Source organism: Crinia signifera, chromosome 6, assembly GCF_055691185.1.
Source record: "Crinia signifera chromosome 6, ASM5569118v1, whole genome shotgun sequence".
Classification (NCBI taxonomy): Eukaryota; Metazoa; Chordata; class Amphibia; order Anura; family Myobatrachidae; genus Crinia; species Crinia signifera.
The window spans coordinates 140,553,128-140,573,578 of NC_139222.1; the positions used below are offsets into that span (position 1 = coordinate 140,553,128).

The 20,451-nt window shown below is 44.5% G+C and overlaps 1 protein-coding gene across 1 annotated transcript; it reads right to left on the reverse strand.

The window, feature by feature from the left end:
* Positions 1-686: 686 nt before the first annotated feature.
* Positions 687-19,561, reverse strand: CCDC43 (coiled-coil domain containing 43). Its single transcript, XM_083147441.1, has 5 exons — positions 19,323-19,561; positions 12,807-12,897; positions 9,988-10,123; positions 1,968-2,023; positions 687-1,314 (listed from the first exon to the last, which is right to left on the reverse strand). Exons 1-5 carry the CDS (start codon positions 19,500-19,502, stop codon positions 1,127-1,129), a joined length of 651 nt encoding a protein of 216 aa, XP_083003567.1. The 5' UTR covers positions 19,503-19,561; the 3' UTR covers positions 687-1,126.
* Positions 19,562-20,451: the final 890 nt, after the last annotated feature.

Sequence of the window (20,451 nt, forward strand, 5' to 3'; positions counted from 1 at the left end):
AGATATGGTTCCTGTAAATTCTTTGAAGTCTTGACAATGGTCCCTGTGGCAGACCGAAATGTCGACCGAATGATGTCCTGATACTTTTTGCCTTTGGAATAAAAGTGTTGTTTTGCACATTGAAAGTGTTGGCGAGTGCCTGCTCTCTATAGAATTGTATATATTACACACACACACACACCACAGTTATGCACATGTATGTACCCCAAAGGGTTTATTTACTAAGATGGGAGTTTGCTATGGGCAACCAATCAGATTGTATTATCTTCTAGAACATGGGTGGCCAAACCGGTCCTTGAGATCTACCAATGGTCCATGTTTTACAGATCACCTAGCTGGTGCACAGCTGTAGTCAATACTAACTGTCACATTTCCAAACCTGCTGCATTCATTCCTACTATAGATCCACAGGTTGCCTGGAAAACATGCACCGTTGGTAGATCTTGAGGACAGGTTTGGCCACCCCTGTTCTAGAAGGTGAAAAATAAATAAGTATATTCTGATTGGTTGTCCATAGCAACATCCCATCTTCAATAGGACTCCCATCTTAGTAAATAAACCCATAAGGGTAGTTTGTCTATTTAATAATCTTGTTTTAATCAGGTATTATATCTATGCATATGCGCTATTGTTGTCTGAGCTTCAATATTTGTTTTGCAAAGCAACTGCTTGACCATTTACAGAGGTCAGTGAGCAAGGCTGTTTATTTGATAGAATTTACAAATGTATAAATATATTTTCAGTGCTGAGGAGACGTGTCCACATTTGATCATGTTACAACCCCCTTATCTCTTCTGCTGGTCAAGATGTGCCCTGCGAGCGAATGGCTATCCTGTCCAGGCACCACATGGAGATCGCTAGGGATGGTGGAACATCGTTCAAAGTTTGGATTTATTATCAATGGTTGTAAAATTAAGTTGGCATTTTTCTTTTGCTTTCCACTTTTACCATTAGTTTTGGCAACACAAGTTAATGTTTAAAAGGCAGGATTGACCAGAAATGAGGCATTAATTCAATTCTGGAGGACCTTGCAACTCAACAGAAAAATTCCTGTAGTTTCAGTGTAGAAATAGTGTCCAATACAGCCCTCCACCAAACCTGTGCCAAAGTCTGTTGCACAGCCAACTTATCGCTTGCGCTCTCCTTTTTGTGTGCGCTTTTTCTCCTTTTCTTTGCGGTCCTGTTTGGCTTGTTTGTCCTTCTCCCGCTGCTGCTTGTCTTGCTCTTTTTTCTTCTGAGATGCCTCCCGCATCGCATCTCTTTCATGTTTCTTGGCATTGAGAATGTCAGTCAGGTTGGTGTTCTTGAAGAGAGCTGAACTCCAGTTAAAGGTCCAAACAGTATCAGTAGTTACAGGCAGCACATATTTCAAAGGATAGAGATGGGATGCAGTTAATATCCCGACCGCCGAAATACCGACATATTCTCCCTCCGTGGGTGTCCACGACACCCCTGGAGGGAGAATAAATTAGTGTGCCGAGCGTAGCGAGACACCGGGCCCGCTGCGTGGCGAGCGCAGCGAGCCCGCAAGGGGGGGCGATCCACGTCCCCCCCTTGTCGGCATTTCGGCTGTCGGGATTCCGGCGTCGGGATTCTGAACGCCGGGATCCCGACCGCCGGGATTCAGTACTGAATCCATAGAGATAAATCTCTATCTCATTCCTTTTATTATTTAGATTTTCCCCTCAAACTTTTTTTTTTGCTACCTGTTTCCACAAACCGATGCCACGGCGTGCTTGCAAGGTGGGTACAGAGTGTTCCTCCATGACTCTTACTGAACTCCATTTTGCAAGAAAACAGGGCCTGATTCAGACCTGATCACTGGGCTATAAATCTTTGTAGCCCAGCGGTCAGGTAAAAGAACAACCATGCTAGAAACAAATGTCAAAATCCATGCTCTTGCACATTAAAATTTCTATAGAGAATCATGCTTACAAATATATCATTACCATATTAAAACAGGATACATTTCTCAGCGCTCTGGATGGCTGCAGAACTAGCCTGGTCTTCAGCTTCATCTGCAGTATGTCTAATTAAGGAAATAATGAAATCTACAGTGAAAGATTTTCAATGGTGACTAAAGTATAAAAGGGTCAAATTAGTCCATTACAGCATAGCTACAAATCAACACTTCTCCGTATTGCTATTTTGGCTGACTCTTTGCACCTGGTTATGAACTCTGTTAACTATTGTGAGACATATAAGCTGACTGTACCAAAATACTATTGTCTACATAATGTATATCATCAAGATTTTAATTGTATCTTTTTAGATCCATCGTGTGCAGCAATTATGGTACTTGTGTAGTTTCACGGCAGCAGTTACGTAGTCAGTGTAGTGTCCCTGTCAGCATCGCAGCCAGCACAGTTTTCCCACAGCCCGCTTGTGTGGGAACGGTGTGCACGCTTGAGCAGTTAGCGTAGTCAGTGTTGTGTCAGCACTTATTACATAGTGTGGGAACCACTGACCATTTTTAACCTGCCTGACATGACAGGTGCGAATGAATTCCTGAAACACCCCCACTATCAACATCAGCCCAAAGCGTGGCGAGCGCACGTGGTACGCGTCCTCCCAACCTGTTCATACCCCCACTATCCATGTTGGCATGGAGTTGATTTTATAAAGTGTCGAGCGAAGTGAACCACCAACCATGGCGAGCCCAGCGGATTACTTGGCGTGTACTCCGCGTCCGCTCGCCACACCGACAGATAGTGGGGGTATGAACAGGTCGGAAGAACGTGTACCATGTCCGCTCGCCATGCTCTGGGCTGACGTGGATAGTGGTGGGTTTGAAATTGAGGCATTTGCCAGTATGTAATATGGAGCACTGGCAGATGCATCCTTTATTCTGCACGAGACGCATGCGCTACAGAACCCCTAAACCTGACCGTCTGAAGCGGACATGGGCAGGGTTTCCATACCCTGCCGCACGAATTACTGAGATGCACAAGTGTATGAGACGCTCATGCGTCTCAGGCAAATGGAGCGCCTCTCCATCGGCGTCTGCCAGTGCAGGGGATCTGCCGGTTACCAGCGCTGTGTGAGAGTTGCTCACTAGGCTTGCCAGGGACAGAGCTGCAGCTCGCAGGGACAGTACGGTGACTATGCTGTCTGAGGGGGACACTACGCAGGGCTGCCGCTGAGACACTACACTAAGCTGCTGTTGGGCTACGCTGACAGCATAGCATGCCGCTGTTAAATTAAACAAGTACCGCAATTATGGTGACGCCTTTGTTGGCAAACTGTACACTAGTTTCTAGACAAGATCAGGCAGTAGGTTTTGCCTTTCTGTACAGTGTCTAACTTTCACAGGAAAAGGTCAAGTTGGCCTAGAATTTACCTGGGACGAATTGAAGATATAGACTCCGAGATGACCGTTCTAGGTTACAAAATTTTCTGTAAAAGTAGCTGAAACAGCCACACAGCATAACCTCACCACCTCCACACTTTACTGTAAACATCTGATGCCAAACACCTACATATGAGCAGAAAGGTTTTATACCTCCACAAACACGTGTCAGCTGCAGAAAACATTTAGTTTTGTGGTTTCAATCACTAAATCCAGAGATAGAGTTGAAATTTATTACAGGAGTCCAGCGTAGCTGGACACTTCCAAGTGGTCCCAGAAGGAGGGGGGAGACACTTAAGGTGAGGAGAAACACTTGGCAGGAGCGGCTAAAGGCGCCAATAGGCTTCCTTCCCCTCTGAAGCAGAGACTTGGGGGGTATTCAATCTTCGGGTCACGGCAGACGAGCTTGCTCGCCTGCCGTGACCCAGTCCCGTTCTCGGTCAGCTCGACCGAGAACATGCAGGCGGGATTCAATGTCCCGCCTGCAGCGGGACGAGAAGGGGGCGTGGCCACGAGTTGCGGCCGGGAAGTGACGAGATGCAGCCGGCAGCTCGTCACTTCCCAGCTGTTCTCGGCAGAACGAGCCCGACAGCTAGAGATGTCGGGCTCGTTCTGCCAGGAAACCCTGTTCAATGCTGTCGAGGAAGACAGCATTGAATAGGGCCCGTCGAGCATCTCCCCCACGGTAGATGCTCGACGGCTATTGTGAATATCCCCCTAGGCCTCTTCCTGCTCTCTGTTCTGGGGCCCTTTCTCTCCACACTGTGAAGCTGACGGAGGATTTACACTGCAGATCAGAGTGGAAGTTTCTTCTGGGCAGCGCTTTCCCTGGTGATCGCTGTGGATCCATTGCAGCAGCACAGACAGCTAAGTTCATGGTTACATTGGGGCAGATTTATTAAGCTCGGTGAAGTGATAGAGGGGGGAATTTACTAAAGGAAATTTGTAAAAAAAAAAAAAAAAAAAAATAGGTGTATTTGTATCCAGAAATACACTTATTTTTGACATTTACAATCCCGAAAATACGGCAAATCGTAGTCGTACTGATAGCACATCAATACGACTACGAATTGCCATATTTTCGGTTTTTATCATCACTATAGGAACCTGCTGTGTGGTCCACGCTGTGCTCCACCTGTTATGGATGCATTGGTTGTTTAACTCCTGAAGACGGTCCTGCTAGGACTGAAACGCTAACGTTGAGTATCAATTTTTCACTGTTGCATATGAAAATTCAATACACAGCTGATTTTATTTGCATGAACCTGGTCTGGAGAGTGAGTCTTTTTCTTGTTTATATACATGGACTTTTTGTTTAGAGTTCTGGATGTCACCCCAGCTGCTGTACATTCAATATATGGAGTGCGATCTTATAATATATATAAAAATATTTTCAACACACACTTACCCATTGCTGTAAATGTATTTTAAAGGGTTTCTAACTTTACAACTCTGATCAAAGAAAAATAGTATCCAACACTGATACAACTAATGCTGTGTACACACAGTGAGATCTGACATTAGATTTTGGCTATATAGTCAAAATCGCATAGGTTTTTTACCTTGCAATCCCGATGCGTGCTCCTGTGGCAGCACAAATCAAAATCCAGATAGACAGGACAGCATTGACTATATATTGCAAATCTAATGCAGATTGTATGAACTGTATGTAAAAAAGTACAGAGATAGCAAAGATTGCATAGCACTCAAATCTTAAGTCAAATAGCAAGGGAATCTCACCGTGTGTACACACCATAAAGCTCCATACACGGAGCGATTGGATGTTCAGCAATAAATCCCTCAGAGACCAAATTGCTGAGTATCCGGTTTTCATCAGCGACCAGCGATGGCCGCTGATAAAAAAAAAGAAAAGAAGACGCACTGCCAGGGAAAGTGTGCTCCCGGCAACCATCGCTCAGTGACCATATCCCGGCAATTTCGGCTGAAAAATCGCCCCATGCATATGGGGCTTAAGACTATTGGAAAATCTCTCTTAAAATTGAGATGCGAAGAATAGTATTAAGGGTTAAAGAGAACTTGTGATTGAAACATCTGAACAAAGTTCTGTGAAAAATAAAATGATAGGCTTCATTAGGAGTACATCCAGTGATGGAGTGAGATTTTGCACTTGAACAAGCCATGGTGCAGCAAATGTTAAAGTACATGCAGGGAAAATACAGCCAGCTATTGCATGTAGCATTTAACACTGATTAAAAGTTCATTTATAATCCTTTGACACCCAGCATTTGACCTGCAAAATTGCTGGGTAAACCGGGTTGTTCATTGGTGCGAAAGGGACCCTTGTCATTACCAGGGTTATGCCTGTTATTGATTTGGATATGCTGCAGTGAAAAGGGTAATTGTACCCAGGTTAATGTTAAAAGCTGCTATGAAGTGCTGTGTTGTGATCTCACCTTCAAGCTATCCACACCAGTTTTGCAGGGCAAACAGGAGTGTAGTGAGAAAGGCAAAGGGTGACCTGGGTCCATTGTAGGGTATAAAACATTTGAGCAGGTATCACACTGGGTGAAATGGTGTGAATCTATATGCTTTTTCCACCAAAAGGCTCAGGTCTGTCCAAGTTTCTGAACACATTCAATCTGAGCGAGACCCCATTTACATTGCACCTTGGATCTGGGTTATTCCTGAGTCAGCCCTTCATGTCACACACAGACACTATGGAGGTAGACCTCTGCATACACAGCTATTCAACAGGTTTTTTTTTTTAGCATAACCCAGTCCGGATAACCCGTTTACACTGCACCGTTACAAGGGTACTACCCTGGTTGCTATTTTTGAAGGGTGCTTTACACCAAGCCACGACCTGGGCAGATCCAGAAGCAACATGCCAGGATAGTGTGGCAGTGGAAAAGTGGTTAAAACTTGGATTTTGTATTGCATTAGGGATGCCTCCAAAGTGTGTACACTACTAGCCAAAATGTTTTAAAGCCTAGTTTTGTCAAATTTTATTGACATGTATGCAATTTACCCTTAACAATATGTAATCAAAATCACAAAAGTAGCCATTATCTGTCAAACAATTATATCTGCTACTATTATTATTATTGTTGTTGCTTGGAAAGCTATTCGCTACACTTAATTTATCTTTCGTCTATCCTCGGGACACAGCTCAACCGTGGGATATAGGAGGGTCCGCAGGAGCAAGGCACCTATGCTGACTTCGAGAGGCAGGCTCCTCCCTTCTGCATCCCAGAATTCCTCAGTTTGTTTTAGGTGCTCACCGGAGTGGGTGCTGTGCTGGCTGGTTGCGTGCTGCATCCCTTTTTTTGGTAGAGTAGCTAGGTGTTTCTTATTTTATTAATATTCATTAGTTAGTGCAGGCACAGTGTGTAGGAAGTTTATGCACACAGAGCGCAGCAGAGGCTGAAAGAAGCGCGTCCTGTCAGCTCTCTGTGTGCAGAGGGACACTGTCTGCCCTCTGCACAGCGCTTCAACCTCCATGAAGAGAGGATTCCTGGGGCCCGGACCCCGCTATGGCAGGCACCATTTCAGGGGCTTATAGGCTGAAATCCAGAGATGGAGTTGAAGCCTATTACAGGAGTCCAGCGTAGCTGGACACTTCCAAGTGGTCCCAGTAGGAGGAGAGACACTGGAGATGAGGAGAAACACTTGGTAGGAGCGGCTAAAGGCGCCAATAGACTTCCTTCCCCGCTGAAGCAGAGACTTGGTCTCTTCCTGCTCTCTGTTCTGGCGCCCTTTCTCTTCACACTGCAGATCAGATCCATTGCAGCAGTACAGACAGCTAAGTACACTGTTACATTATTCTGTACATTTGCCTAACATTGTGCACTGTGTGTAATTATGACGGAAAGGTGTAGTGCTGCTGCCCTTGGGGAGGGAGCGCCTGCCATGTTAATTAACTGCAGATTTTGTGGCGTTAAATTAACCATTGAACAGATGGATCAGGGGAATTTGTGCCCCTCATGTGAGTCTGTGCACAGAGGTTTGAGCAGTCTGAGCCTGCGTGGGCGGCTGCCTTGGGGAGGTATATAAATGCTTTGGTGCAGGCTTTAAATAGACAGAGATGACCTTGTGAAATCTCCTGGCCCCTTTCCCCCTCTCAACCGTCTATGGGCTCTATTACCCCCACCCAGCTTTACTGCAGGTTATGCAGGACACTTTGATGTGTCATTAAATGAATGCATTTATGGAACAGCTTGCCAAAACCCCTGGGGTTACTTTTCCCAGACACCCCTTAGCTACACCACCCCTGTTGAATTTAGATTCTGATGAGGAAGGTGGGTGCGCTGAGGATGTCTTTTGGGACCAGAGGGAAGAAGTTGAATCTTCTGTCCCAGGAATGGAGGATTTGATCCTTGCAGTTAAGCAGACTTTGAATCTTTTCAAAGATAAAGTGCCAGCTCATTGTGTATTCAAGAAAATACGCAGAGATTCTGTTACCTTTCCCTCAGATGAGGGCATGGTAGCTTTACTGGGAGAAGCATGGAAAACTCCTGATAAGAGGCTTCTCATGCCTAAAAGATTTGCGAACATGTAACCAATGCCAGAGGAGCATGTAAACTTATTAGAAAAGACTCCTTTAGTGGATGCGCCTGTTGCCAGGCTGTCTAAATCCACAGCTTTACTGGGTTCAAGGGGATGTTGCGTTTAAAGACCCTGTGGTCAAGAAAATTGAGGGCTGCCTTAAGGCTGTGTTTGAAGGGCTGGGCTTTACATTACGCCCTATTATTGCCTCTGCGTGGGTATCCAAGGCCATGATGAAATGGGATGAAGCCTTATGTAATCAACTCCATCCTGAATCTGGAGCTTTTGTCTTGGCTGAAAAGCTTAAGTGTGCTACACTTTTAAGGATTATAAAAGGTCTGTCTTCCTGAGATAATGGTTTTTGGTACTTATATGTTAGTTGGGCACAAACTATAGTTACTACGCTCATACCCCCACTATCCATGTCGGCATAGAGTTGATTTTATATAGTGTGGCGAGCGCAGCAAGCCCCGCCAGGGGACGCGGAAAACTAAGCAAATAGCTTAGTGGGCGCCCAACTAACATAAGTTCCTGGCTTTTTCTCATCAGTGGGATGCCAATGTACTACTCCCTGCAGTGTAATATTGCCCAATAAATGCTTAATATTATGTAAGAACAATCTAAGAACTGCTTTAAAAAAAACAGTCATTTGTAATTAAACAGATGTTGGGACATCTAAAAGAGTTATTTGACTCAACTGTTAAGGCTGTGACCTTTACATTGTTTTTCCATTTCTGCTGCTCTAAACTTTATTTTCAACCTATAGCATCTTACTGCTTACCTTTGTGCTATTTCAGATTATTCACTGGACTTGAATTGGGCTTAAATGTATAAATATATGATGGGAGGAAACAGCACATCCTTTTTACCATTAGTGCACATACTATTACTTTTGCTTCCCACTTAAAAACACAACATATATTTTCCAAATGATAAAACAACATTCGAATTCGTTTTTACGCCTAACATTTTTTTAAGGTATTTTCTTTTGCATGTAATGTTCGCCACACAACTTCCAGAAAAGCTTAGGTCTAGTGGTGAAATTTAAGGTCAGAATTCAATTAACCTTGATAAATTACTAGGGATAAAAACGTGAGCTTTAACACCCGGGGATTTTCAAACAGACTCCTAGGGGGAAATTTACTAAAGGAAATTTGTAAAAAATAGGTGTATTTGTATCCAGAAATACACTTATTTTTGACATTTACTATCCCGAAAATACGGCAATTCGTATTCGTATTGATAGCACATCAATACGGCCACGAATTGCCGTATTTTCGGGATAGTAAATGTCAAAAATAAGTGTATTTCTGGTAACAAATACATCTATTTTTTTTACAAATTTCCTTTAGTAAATTTCCCCCCTAATGTCACCAGATAGCCTTGTTAATGCACAGAATCCATAAAAAATCCATAGAGGGTCACCCACAGAATTATCAGGGATTTATATTCTTTCAACCTAGAGGCAGGTGAACAAAAATCAACTACTCTGGCTTCAGGGCCAATTGGCCACCCCAGGGGGATCAATAAGCCCATTGTTATCTACCACAGCTAATTGAATTCTGACCCAAGTACCTTTTCCAATATGAACCATCTAAACTGCATTTCATAGTGGCCTATAAATTTATGGGAGCAAATGGCAATTGACTATTTGCTCCTACATTTTGAAAATAGATGAAATTGCTCATTCAGACAAATTTGTTAAATCTATTTATGCAGATGACAACTTTTGGGAGCAAATGGTTGAATGTAATTTGTTCCTAAAAATTTCCAGATTTTAATTTCAACCAGTTTGGAAAGAATCTTGTAGTGTGTATACGCCTTTAGGGTAACTAGGAACACTGTTGCTATGGGCAACCAATCAGATACTAACTATTGTCTTCTAGAGGATGCTAAATAAGTAGATTCTGATTGGTTGCCCATAGCAACATCCCATGTGAAATAGAACACTCATCTTCGTAAATGTCCCCCTAGATGGCATTCGAGACTTATTAAATGAAGTTTTATAGCAAAAGCCTCTTGCTGGCAGAGACTTATAAATAACAGCAGGATAGCCGCAGATTACCTGTTGTAAAAGATCCATTAAAAAATTTGTAGTCATGCAGACGCATAGGTGAAGGTTTAAAGGATATTCTTCTTCATCTGTAACATTGGCATATTGTGCTAGCAGGGCAGCCTTTCTCTTCTGCTCTTCTCCAGATACTTCTTTGGGCCTTACCACAATCTGTGCCTGTTTCTCAATCATGCTGGCGAGAGCTTCCACCTCATCTAGATAGAAAGACCAACTAGTCATGAAAGCAATGGTTGAGAAATAATGCAACAATACATTTCATTCCCATAAATGGGGAATCACTACAGGTTGGAGCACCAAACTATACGCACGGTGTTCACCCATTGACTTCATCACTTAGTCTCCACCCAGCCAGGAGTCAAGCGCACAGCGTGAGCCAGATATAACTATGGGCGGGTGTCTTGGGATACCACCCACTCAGAAGTTGCACCTGCATCAGATGCTGTGGTACCATCTGATGTGCACACCAGCAGCGGTAAGATGTATTGGAGCAATGAGGGACAAAAGGAAGACCATACTCCAAAGGAACACAGGTTAGAGGTGTACTGTAACACCATCCTGTATAGCCACTGTTCTGGACCAGTCCTGTACCCCACCCCTGTAAGACTCAGACGTATCTCCCTTTGGTAACACCCCATTCACACCACTTTCCCTACCCCATTTCACCTACTTGATAATGTATCTAGGCATTGCACCCAATACAAACAATATAACCCTTATGTGCACAAATGTCTTATATTAATCAAATAAAGTTGTTAGTGTAGGACTTGCAGTGAAATGGGGACCCTTGGCGATGGGCTGCAAGCTTAAATGCATTGATCAATTCATGAACTAAAATCCCATTATGCATTTGATTATTTGTATATTAAAATTAGTTAATTTATTATGCTGAGCCCTCTGTATTTGAGTGTGTGGTCACATGCCACTGCACCCCAACTTGGGAAGTGTGGGTGCGGTTTGCAATCCCATTCGTAGGAACCACTGCCATCTGCTGGCAGCGAGTGAAACTACATATCTTTCACACATACAGAAACAATGAGGCAATCACAAGGTACTGTAGCAGTCTAGCTTTGAGTCAAGGGGGCTTACGATCGAGAAATGTGACACAAAAGGATGATGGTACACAGTTGCAGGGGTGCCCTTGTAATATAGTGTTACCTTAAATTCAGAGCAGTAAAATAACTATCCAAAAGAAAGATAGGTGGCACTCCTTGGTCTCGATAAAAGTATATTTAGACTCGTAATTGTGCACTTTAAATATACTTTATCGAGACCGATGCCACCTCTTTTGGATACAGTTAGTTATTGTACTGCTCTGAATTTAAGGTACCACTATATATTTTTTCTGTTACTTTTATATTATGTTCTATTGAATTATTAATTTTTTTAACTTTTGGAATAATAACAAAAATGGAGGAGATTGACCACTCAGATTTATAATATCTTCAAGTATTCATATTGTTTATTCTTAGATCCCTTGGTATTTTTTAGTTACTTTTTGTCAGATATAATGTAGATTACAGTTTACATTTCGATTTGTTTATTTGCTTGTGCTTCATATTTTCTGCAATATATTTTATTTTGTTTCTTTTACTATTGGTCAACCCCTAATAAAAAAAATTGGTTTTGAGAAAAAAAAAAAAAAGTGTCCATTCTGTGTAACAAGTGGCATTGAAGCCTGCAACTAAAAAACATTGTGGAATAGGTGTGTGCTATATAAATAACTTTATAAATAAACAATGGGCTAATCCTCACCAAGGTTTAGTTGAGTAGACAATCACTTTGTTCTTTATAAGCGAATTATATTCATATTAAAAAAAAAAAAAGTAATGTGCAATCAGTGGGGTATAGTCAACTTAAATTGGATCCATTCCGACATGCTTTTATGGGAATAAAGGAGACAATACATATTCAATTGTGCGGCCAAATCCAACTGTCTGATTTGGCTGCTTGCCCGGCGCCGAAAGAAAAGCAGCAGCGGGAGGACGGCACCACCGCTGCAGATGCTGCTCACCCAACCCCATCCTCATCGCCTCAATCCACCTTTTTTTTTTAAAGTCGGATTGAGATGGTCGGAAATGGACCAAAACCTGTTGAATTTTGCCCAATTCCCGACAAAAGCGAGCGGATTGATGGCTATTCTGCCTCCCCATTATCTTGCAACTAGGATGTATTTTAAAAGAACACTGTAAGGTGATTGAAACTTGATAATGAGACATGAGTGGAAAATGAAACACCACATGAAGAATCTGCTCCATTATTAAAACACTTCAAGGGAACATTAGAGCAGTGGTTCCCAAATATGTGGTCCAAGTGTTAAAGATATCAATGGTTGAGCACAGATGGGTAAAACAAACATATGGAGGTTAGTGTTCATTCTAGCAGCCGCTAGCTTTGAAAACCCATGCAGTTCCTGTTCTTTGCCTGGGGTGTCTGTCTGCTGTCGTGTTTTTAGCAAATTAGGTTGGTTTGTATATCAGTGCTGATAGAGACCACACTGTGCTAGAAGCACTACAGCAAACAGCGACACCCCAGGCAGGGAACAGGAACTGCATGGATTTTCAAAGATAGCGGGTGCTAGAATGAACTCTAGAGGTAATAATTATTTCAATTGAGCTCAATTAAGGATAACCTTAAAAACTGGATCATTAGGGGTAAATTTACTAAGATGGGAGTTGTATTAAAGACGGGTTGTTGCCTAAAGCAACCAATTGTCTAAAAAGGTGCTAAATAAAATTGTTAGAATCTGGTTGCTATGGGCAACATCTCATCTTCAATAGAACTCCTATCTTCTTAAAAATTCACCCCTTAGGTTGCCAGGAGGTTCCGGCTTGATAGCCAATGCATTCGATGATATGGACATTTGAATTCAATGGTAACCTTCTGGTTTTGCCTGGGCTATTGCCGCTTCCTGAGCTTCACACCACTTGGTAATAATTTCTAGACACACGTCTTCTATTGAATCTTCCTCCTAGCAATCAAAAAAAAAAAAAAATTAGTGATTTTAAGATTATCATAGCCATGGTCATAACAGCTCATAAAACAAGAAACCCCTTCTTTGCTTTAAATAAATATCAAGGTACACTATGAAGCAAGATAGAAAAAGCAGATTTGTATTATTATAATGAGTAAATAAATTAAACGTACTTACTAGTAAATGGAAGTGAAGCTTTAAAGGAGGTAAGAATCTCTTTAGCTGCGAGATGTAATGGATTTGATTTTGACTATAAAATTATTGTACAACCTGTGGCCCCGAATTGCAAAATTGCAGTAGGGCATGCTGAAGAGCCACAGGTTGGCCAAGCCCAATTTACACCTTTAAAGGATACTATCAAAGGGATGCAGTGTAAATCCCGGCGTTCAAAATCCCGACGCCGAAATCCCGACACTTTCTCCCTCCGGGGGTGTCCACGACACCCCCGGAGGGAGAATAAATTAGTGTGCCAAGCGTAGAGAGGCACTGGGCCCGTTGCGTGGTGAGCGCAGCGAGACCGCAAGGGGGGGCGATCCAAGCCCCCCCCCCCCTGTCGGGATTTCGGCGATCGGGTTTTTGAACGCCGGGATCCCGACCGCCGGGATTTAATACGGAATCCCTATCAAATAGGTGTTTTGTGCAACGCCACAATCTAGGTATGCAGACTCAACCGCAATCACTGCACTCAACAGGCAGAAGACAAATGAAATTCACATAACAAAAGTATCAATATGCCCTAAATGTGACGCAGTTAAATATAGGGAATAAATCCTTGGTTCAATACATGGAAGTGCACAAAGTGTCCTTGTGACAGAAGCCAAAAAGTTAACCACACAATGGCCAATCTAGCAGTTTCAGCCCCCAATCTGGCAGCTGAATCCCAGCAGTTTGGGAAAACCAGAGCCATCCATATATTCAGTCCTGGTGGTCGACTTTTTGAAACTGACAATACTGTAATGCCAGCATGCAGTCAGATGTAACATCCTCTGACCACATGTTGGGGTTGTTAGATCAACAAGAAAAAGGTTGACATCACAAAAAGTCGACAAACATTAGGCTAACACGAGCCTTCACTTTTTGGCGATCGCCATGCTCATTCTCCATTTATGCCCACTGGGATGGTAACATATGAACAAGTCAGTTTTAAAAATAAAAATCATAAAACTAATCAACATTTTTACCACGTCAACCTTTTAGCTGTCGACCTGATCACAGAAGCACCAAATAACACCTAACCTGTTAACCATTTGACACCTCCTAACAAGTGGGATAGTAGTACCAGATAGTAGTAGATTGGCAACACATTTGCATTGCGCCCAACTACGCATAAAGCAGCCTCGTTGGCAATCCAAATTATATGGTGTACTGGCAGACTTTATTTTAAGGGGTAAATCTAATCAAACTTGCTCCTCATCTATATCAAATGATCTCTTAGCTACGTAGGACTGTTGGCTAGTTTGCTTTCTAAGCTCTATACATGTTCATGCTCTATTTTAGACTATGGACAGCTGGCATTGTGCATATCATGCAAGTCAGCTCTGGGGGGGGGGGGGGGGTAGGATTAATGAAGAATAATATTAAATATGCACATTTTACTATTAGGGTTGGTCTATATACCAAAATATTCAATATTAGTTGTAACTTATTTTGATGGGGGGGTGGGGGTAAACCACAGCAACTAGTGTTTAATAATATAGGATAGTGAGGAAGGATCATTCATGCAGTTTAACCTTTTTTTTTTTTTTTTTTTTTTTTTAAGTCAAACATGCAGTGGGGGAAGAGATGCTGGGAATAGATCAGATTGATCCCAACCTTGTCATGTTTAGATAGAGAGATATAGGATAGATTATTTGTTTGGTACTTGTTTCCTAGCACGGCGCCTGTGATTATGATTGTATCTATCGGTGCAAAAAAATCGCGTCGATCGCATCGCATGCAACCAAATCGCATGCGATTTTTACATCGGAACCAATGTAAAATGGTCCCCGAGACCCGATTTTACATTGGGCCCAATGTTAAATGCCTCCCAGACCCCAATTTTCATTTGTAATAGTCAGATGTACACTTCTACTTCTTACTAATGTGATACAAAAGGGGTGTACACACGGTGAGATTTTGACTAGATAGTCAATATCTCCTAGAAAGTCAGCCAAACTCAGTTTTTCTCCTGCTTAGATAACAATGCTATTTAGTCAGTATCTCCTAGCATAGATAGACTGTGCAGGCAAGGCAATTTGGCTAGATCATAAGCAGCCCATACACGCTGCGATCCCGGCGGGTCCGATGTGTGTGCTCCCGTGGCACCTCATCGCACAGTACAAAAAGTATGTGCTTGCACATACTTTTTGTACTTAGTTTTCATCACATTGCATGCAAAGGCAATGCAATGCGTGCTAGTTAAGCACGGAACACACGCCCGTATCGGGACGTGTATGGGCGGCAATAGACTATTATTAGATAAATTTGCTTAGTCAAAATCTCTTGTGCATCTAGTCAAAATGGTCTATTAGTGAATATTTCACAGTGTGTACGGGGCTTAAGTTTTACAATGTTAAGGTGCCCATACACGCACCGATCTGTGCATTTTGAACTTTAAGCTGCCATGCGATTTTGGCACCGGCAGCCGTGTCTACTCAGCGCCCAACTAGGAAAAGAGTACCAGTAGGCGCCTTTTGCACACAAAATAAAACAATTTAATTGATCAGCATATAACATGAAAAATAAATGAATATACAATATGAATACACAAAATGTTATGCATGCATATAAAATACTTGCATCAATATGTGCATCAATATGATGCTATATGTAAATGGCATATAATTACCATGTCCCGGTTGATTGTTCAAATATGCGCATATATAGACCAGATGTGGGTGTCCTGAATAATAGGGGTGGAATTCCCAGCGCTGTATTTGGGGGATCGTGGATAATTTGTGAGTTCTCCCAACAGAAATTTGTAATCCACAGGAAATATTCCTTTAAAGGCTTTTTAGCAGAGAAGTCAGGTGCGGAGTAGGTGTACTTGTTGTTACCTTTAATCGGTACGGGCACCAGCGATGTTATGCTTCCTTACTGTAGATAGTGGGGCTCTCGGCAGGTCCCAGTCTGGGTACGTTAGTGCACTGATCCGTCACGCGCCTGTTGGTTGGTGTGGAGCAGCTACACCGGCCAGCGAGCCAAGTGTGAGCCGCTGAACACTGCGGCGGGCGGAGACTTCCTGACATTACCCTTCCGGTGAAGCTGCTCCACACCAACCAACACTGCAGGCGCGTGATGGATCAGTGCACTAACGTACCCAGACTGGGACCTGCCGAGAGCCCCACTATCTACAGTAAGGAAGCATAACATCGCTGGTGCCCGTACCGATTAAAGGTAACAACAAGTACACCTACTCTGTACCTGACTTCTCTGCTAAACAGCCTTTAAAGGAATATTTACTGTGGATTGCAAATTTCTGTTGGGAGAACTCACAAATTATCCACCGATCCCCTTTATTGTTGTCCCCCAAATACAGCGCTGGGAATTCCACCCCTATTATTCAGGACACCCACATCTGGTCTATATATGTGCATATTTGAACAATCAACTGGGACCTGGTAATTATATGCCATTTACATATAGCATCATATTGATGCACATGTTTTAAAGTATTTTATACGCATGCCAGTGGCGGAGATACCGTAAGGCAGCCCCCGCTGCTGAACAAGTGAGGGCACTGTTCACATATATCATAGAGTGTGGTCGCCAACCTGTCGGCCACTCTGCGGCTGCCCGTCCATCCATCCCTCCATCTCTGGCTGCTGCAGCCCGGCTTTCCATCCATCTCCCACCGCCCTCCCATCCGTCACTCTATCTCCTGCCGCTGCGTTCCCCTGAGACAGACCAGATGCGAGAGGTCATATTTCACCTCTAGCGTCTGAGAGGCAGGGAGTACAGCGCTAAGCACTCCCGGGTAGCGCTGCTCCCTGTCAAATGCTCAGAGGAGGAAGCAAGTCATTTCTATAATTTTTCAGGCCTCAAACCACCGCCACAGCCTCCTCCTCCACGGAAGCTTCAGCATCCATGGGACTCATCAGCTCACCCTCCTCCTCCATAGGACCCGCCTTAGCCTCCTCCATGGGATCCCTGCTGCCTGACACCTGCAATAGGTATGACGCTTGTATATTAAAGCGGAGGGTGTGGTGTTCAGTGCAGGGGGGGGGGGGGGTAATGCAGGCACATACCTGTCTCACTTACCTTCACTCCCTTTCCCCCACTCTTTATCTCTATTTTTCTCACTCTCTCCTCCCAACACTCTCTCTCCTTCTCTACCCGCACTCATATCTATCCTTCTTTCTCTATTCTCTCTGCTCTCCTTCTCTCTCCTGTCTGTCTTTCTCCATTCTCTCAGAGAACGTGCACCCTGGCACACTAATCCCCTCATGCCACCCCGTCCCCTATCAATTACTTCTGGATCTGCCTCTGGCTGTGACCACTATGATTGTGAAGCTGAGCTCCACTAGATGAGGAGGTGACACAGCCACGGCAGCAGCTACTGCGGGAGAGAGGCAGGAGGTGTATCCCATTTTCCTTCCCTCGTCTGCCCGCTACACTGCCTGTTGTCTGCCACACCGCCCAGCCACCTGATGCCTGCTGTCCTCTGCCAGGCTGGGTACCTGATGCCTGCTGCCCACCAGCAGGTTAGAAAAGCTGAATAACTTTTTTTTATGTTTTTAGATAATAAAAGGTGCAAGGTTGGTTATGGGGACGGAGAGGTGTAGGGGGGGGGGGGGGGGGGACAGAAAGGTGCAGGGGTAACGGGATGAAGAGGTGCGGGGGGGACAGAAAGGTGCAGGGGTAACGGGATGAAGAGGTGCGGGGTGACAGAAAAGGTAAAGGAGTAATAGGGGGACAGACGCATGCAAGGGTGACTGGGGGAATGGAAAGATGATGGAGGGGTGCAAAGAGGATGGAGACTGCGAGACAACATGCACACTCTGTCTATTTAGAGAGGCTGGGGGCATGGCCAGCAGCTCTCAGAGCACTGGACATGCCCCCATAGCAGAAAAAATGGGGGACTTGGCCTCGCAGGAGTACCACGATAGTAGGTCATGCCCACTTCGGCACGCGCTGATGTATTTTCTCCTCTGCCTCCGGATATTACAGTGTGTGGCATATTGTGCCTGTGGCATTGGCACCCTCCCCTTACCCCCGCAGCCTAGCCATTATGGTGTGTGGCTTAATGTGTAAGGGGCATTATTGTGGGGGCGCCTGAAACAAATTTGGCTTGGGGGAGCAAAATTTATAGTTACGCCACTGATGCATGCATAACATTTTGTGTATTTATATTGTATATTATTTTATTTTTCATTTATTTTTCATGTTATTTGCTGATCAATTAAATTGTTTTATTTTGTGTGCAAAAAGGCGCCTACTGGTACTCTTTTCCTGTTTGCTACGTCTTTGAGGGCGGCATCCCTCTCCCAGAGGGCAGCCACTTGCACACAGCATCCAAGCACTCAAGGTATATTGTTCTTTTTCAGCGCCCAACTAAGCTATGCAATTGTCACTCCTCTTGTCCAGCTGCCAGCCCTAGCACTCCAGTTTGCACCACGCACCACACACCACTCCAAAGAGTCCATATGTACTAAAACAGGAGCAATATTACTACTATGTATAACAACTCTTCTTGGGCAAAGAACCACTTTTAAAAGAGGTATACCTGTACCTATCCTTGGTTTGCTTTCAGGTAACTACTGTACTTGATATATTACTAATTGTGACTTTCCAGCGGGTATGGGTAAAATCCGGAATCGGATAAGACACCGGAATGCCGGACTGGACATCAAACTCTGCATTCCGGAGCTTGTAGTATCCGGTCCGGGGGTGTCCTGTCCGGGGGTGCTCCATCTGATGGGGCTGCTCTCGCACCTGTCACCTGGGAGAGGAGAGGGGGGAGAATACAGCCTCACCGCATGGTCCGGGGGTGTAATAAAAACTGGAACGGTCCAGACCACACAGGGAGGCTGTAATCTCCCCTTCCCCATGTCCCTGGTGTGAGCAATCACAGGCATCCCCCCGGACAAGACACCCCCCGCATGGGACACCCCTCGGACCAGACACTATAAGCTCCGGAATGCAGAGTTTGATGTCTGGTCCGGCGTTCCGGTGTCTTATCCGGTTCCGGTTTTTACTTAGTCCCCTTTCCAGCTGCGGTATAACTGCAGGCCGGTAAAACATGCCGGAACAAGTGGCTGCTGAAGCTATGTTACGGTGTGTGCGTGATGGCGAGACTCTACTATTCAGCGTTAGCGAATAGGGAAAGCCCCTGTACTGGGCTACATGAGAAGTTATCCCCAGTGCCAAGCTGCAGCCCCGGTGGTGGGCACCCGTGGCAGTCCGTGCCCATGTTCACACAGCAAGAATGAAGTTAGCCTCACCAAAAAAGCAGCCAGGATGCCTCTGAGCGCCTCGTCCCTCTCCTCGGGATTGTCCTCCTCTCGCAGCACCCCCTGGATGTAGGCCGGGTACACCTCAGGATCCATTCCCAACGCCTCTAGCCGCTGATCCAGCCATGAGCCGAAATCACCGGCTACCACCTGCTCGTTGGGCGCCGCCATCTTCCAGCCTCGGCCGGCGCTGGGGTCCCTCCTTGGAGGTGTGGCTATGCATTAGTATATAATGCTGCCAGGAAAGCCATGGCTTTATAGTACGCATGCGTCTATCTGCGGGACACATCGCTTACGTATTTTGAACCCAGCGGCTGTCCGTACTTCATCTGCAGTGGCGGCGGGAGGGTCTTCAGATTTTAAAATCCTGCCTTGAGCAGAGGACATGCAATGTGACTGACATATATACATAGTACAACAGGCTGGAGGGGCAGCAGCAGCAGCAGCGCGGACAGCGGGTGAGTACAGGGGGCACCCTACAACGCCGTACATGCTGCTGCTATATGCTCCATAACCTTCAGCTGTGGTGGAGCTACAAGTCTGGAAGCTAATGGGATTGTAGTATCACAACAGTTGGAAAGCCGCAAATGGTAGTGCACAGACTATTATTTTGTTTGTTTTGGTTTGTAATACGATGTAAGTAAATTTATTGTCTGGTATTAAAAGGGTTATTCTTTTGTTAGTACTGTGTATTGTTATGTGTAGAAGCATCTCTGTGAGCGCTATATACCACCTAGCATGTCAAAATGCAAATAGGGATGGTGCAATCGGGTGCCTTTATTCTTCTGTATCTGTTGTGCACCCAGATTTTTTTTGAAATTTCAGATTATCTAGGTTTTGTGTTTTTTTTTTTTTTTTGCTCAAATGTTGGGTACTGGCAAATGGCTCTCTGAAACAACAACTAGAGGGCTGTTTCGCACGCACAGGCTGATGCTGGGTGGCGAACCCCCCCCCCCCCCCCCCCCCCCACGGCCAGGAAGCTGTGCAGCACACAGAAGTTTACAATGGTGGGGATGGCCGTCCCGTGTGAATGGATAATACCGCTTTCAGACCGCACTCCGAACACGGCTTATTGCCGTGTTCGCGGGGCCTAAACACGGGTCACAGTGCGGTCTGAAAA

Excerpts from the sequence above, each read along its gene's own strand:
- CCDC43 (XM_083147441.1), bottom strand. The coding sequence starts at position 19,502 with ATGGCGGCGCCCAACGAGCAGGTGGTAGCCGGTGATTTCGGCTCATGG. Across the intron at positions 10,124-12,806 it reads AGCCCAGGCAAAACCAGAAG|ATGAGGTGGAAGCTCTCGCC; the intron begins GTTACCATTGAA and ends CTTTCTATCTAG. Across the intron at positions 1,315-1,967 it reads CATCCAGAGCGCTGAGAAAT|CTCTCTTCAAGAACACCAAC; the intron begins GTATCCTGTTTT and ends ACTGGAGTTCAG.